Here is a 2,222-nt window from a genome sequence, read left to right on the forward strand (position 1 = left end):
ACAAGAGAATAGAAAAGTTTGCTTCTCAGAAGGGTTCTCTTTCTCTTCTGTTCAGCAGACCCCTCCCCACTCATATGATCTCTCAGAAAAGTGTCACAATTTTTATTAAAGGAATAGTTCACCCATACATTAAAATTCCTTCATAATTTACTCACCATCATGCCATCCTAGATAGGGCAGGCACTACTTAAAATTTAGCAGTACTATAACTCCATAGAGCAACAGTCTATTATACTGAACTACAGTATGGTCTATTAAGCTATTCATTTTAATTTATTTTAACAATAGATTTTAATATATTAATTTAAATGTATAGTTTTCTTGGTGAATTTATCATCATTCTCGTGCCTGCCCTTGCATGATCCCACGCCCCCCTGGGATGGAGCACCCCCTAGTTTGAAAAACGTTGCCCAAATTGAAAAACACATTGTATAAAAACAACCTATACCTCATCACTATCAGCTGAGAACACATTCAGCTCCTATTCTGTTAATCTGTTGATTTCCCATTTTGTGACTATAACTCTGATTTATTTCCTTCAGCAACAATGAAATGAATGAAATCTCCTATTTATTTACATGTTGTAGTGAACTTTGATTGGTTTGATGTCTTGTGTGCAATTTGTATTGCATATACAATATTTGTTTGTTTCATGTGATTTAAGGGACCATCCATACCATGGTGGATAATATTTCTTATCCTGTGATGCTGACGCTTATGGTGCCCAAAGAATCTAAATCATTCAGGCATATATATTTTACTTGTTTTCTTGCCTTATATGTACTTATACTGTCAATTAATTTTCGTCTTGCTTTGGTCATAATAATGGAGAAAGCTCTTCATGAACCAATGTACATCTTCTTGTGCTATATGTGTGTAAATGGGGTATATGGAGCCACAGGTTTCTACCCTAAAATGTTGTCTGATTTAATACTGGATTCATACGTGATCAACTCACAAATGTGTGCTCTACAAACATATGTTATCTACAGCTCTTTACTTTGTGAATTTACAATATTAACAGTGATGTCTTATGATAGATATGTAGCCATATGCAGACCTTTAGACTATCATTCCAAGTTAACTAAACACACCTGTGCTAAATTAATTATTTTATCATGGATTTTACCCAACTGTTTGGGTTTTCCAAATGTTCTTCTAGCAAACTTGAGGCCATTTTGCAAATATCACATTGACAAATTATATTGTGACAACTGGTCAATCGTAAAACTGTCTTGTGCATCATCTTTTGTTAACAATGTCTTTGGATATGCCACTACTGTCACATTTTTTAGCTTTGCAGTTTTAATCATAGTATCCTATATTAAACTCATCGCTGCATGTAAAACATCTTTAGAGAATAGAAAGAAATTCTGTCAAACATGTTTGCCACATATATTTGCACTGATAAATTTCACTTTTGCTATGCTTTTTGATGTCATGTATAGTAGATATGGTGCAAATGACATTCCAGAGAGCCTACGAAATTTCTTGGCTTTAGAATTGGTTATAGTCCCATCTGTTTTTAATCCTTTAATCTATGGATTAAATATTAAGGCAGTGCGCAAACGAGTTTTTCCTTCATGTATTGCACCAAGAATACATGCTTCTCAAAACTCTAAGCATAGAGCTCAATAAAGGTTCAGAAAATCTCAAAAAACTTAATTAGGCATACTGAAACACTGAGTGTTTTTACAAGTGTATTTCTGGTGTTATATACATACAAACTGTCCAAAATGTCATGATATATTACATGTGTTCTTCATTTTGACATTGCATGTCATAATATCGCCCTTTTTATGATATGTAATGGCTTATACTCCTCCAGAACCCACTGATGGAATTTGTTGTTCTAATCTTTTTTTCTACTCTTTTGACGCAAATTGGTTTTGCTTCTCATATATGTCTACATTACCAACAGCAAATACATCTTGCAGGACTTAAAGCATAAGATCTGTTGTGTTTCTAATTACAGGACACACTAAACGTCATCACAGGCATATGATCCCCTGGTTTCAGTAAAATGCCACTGCAGATCTAAATGATTAAGTGCCATTTGACTTCTGCGTGAGTTATTATAAGTATGTTGGGGTTACAATAAGTGGTATGTGTAAATAGCCTCATTCTGCAATTTAAGTGACAATGAATTACTTACTAAACACTTGTACTTTCTTATTAAATTACAGTTATAATTCAGCTATAATGCATGATAAAACTCCCTA

At 33.7% G+C, this 2,222-nt stretch overlaps 1 protein-coding gene across 1 annotated transcript; it reads left to right on the forward strand.

The window, feature by feature from the left end:
* The first annotated feature begins 678 nt into the window (after positions 1–678).
* Positions 679–1,638, forward strand: LOC127627377 (olfactory receptor 52D1-like). Its single transcript, XM_052103715.1, has one exon. The coding sequence runs from the start codon at positions 679–681 to the stop codon at positions 1,636–1,638; it is 960 nt and encodes a 319-aa protein (XP_051959675.1).
* Positions 1,639–2,222: the final 584 nt, after the last annotated feature.

This window comes from Xyrauchen texanus, chromosome 34 (genome assembly GCF_025860055.1).
Source record: "Xyrauchen texanus isolate HMW12.3.18 chromosome 34, RBS_HiC_50CHRs, whole genome shotgun sequence".
NCBI classification, from domain to species: domain Eukaryota; kingdom Metazoa; phylum Chordata; class Actinopteri; order Cypriniformes; family Catostomidae; genus Xyrauchen; species Xyrauchen texanus.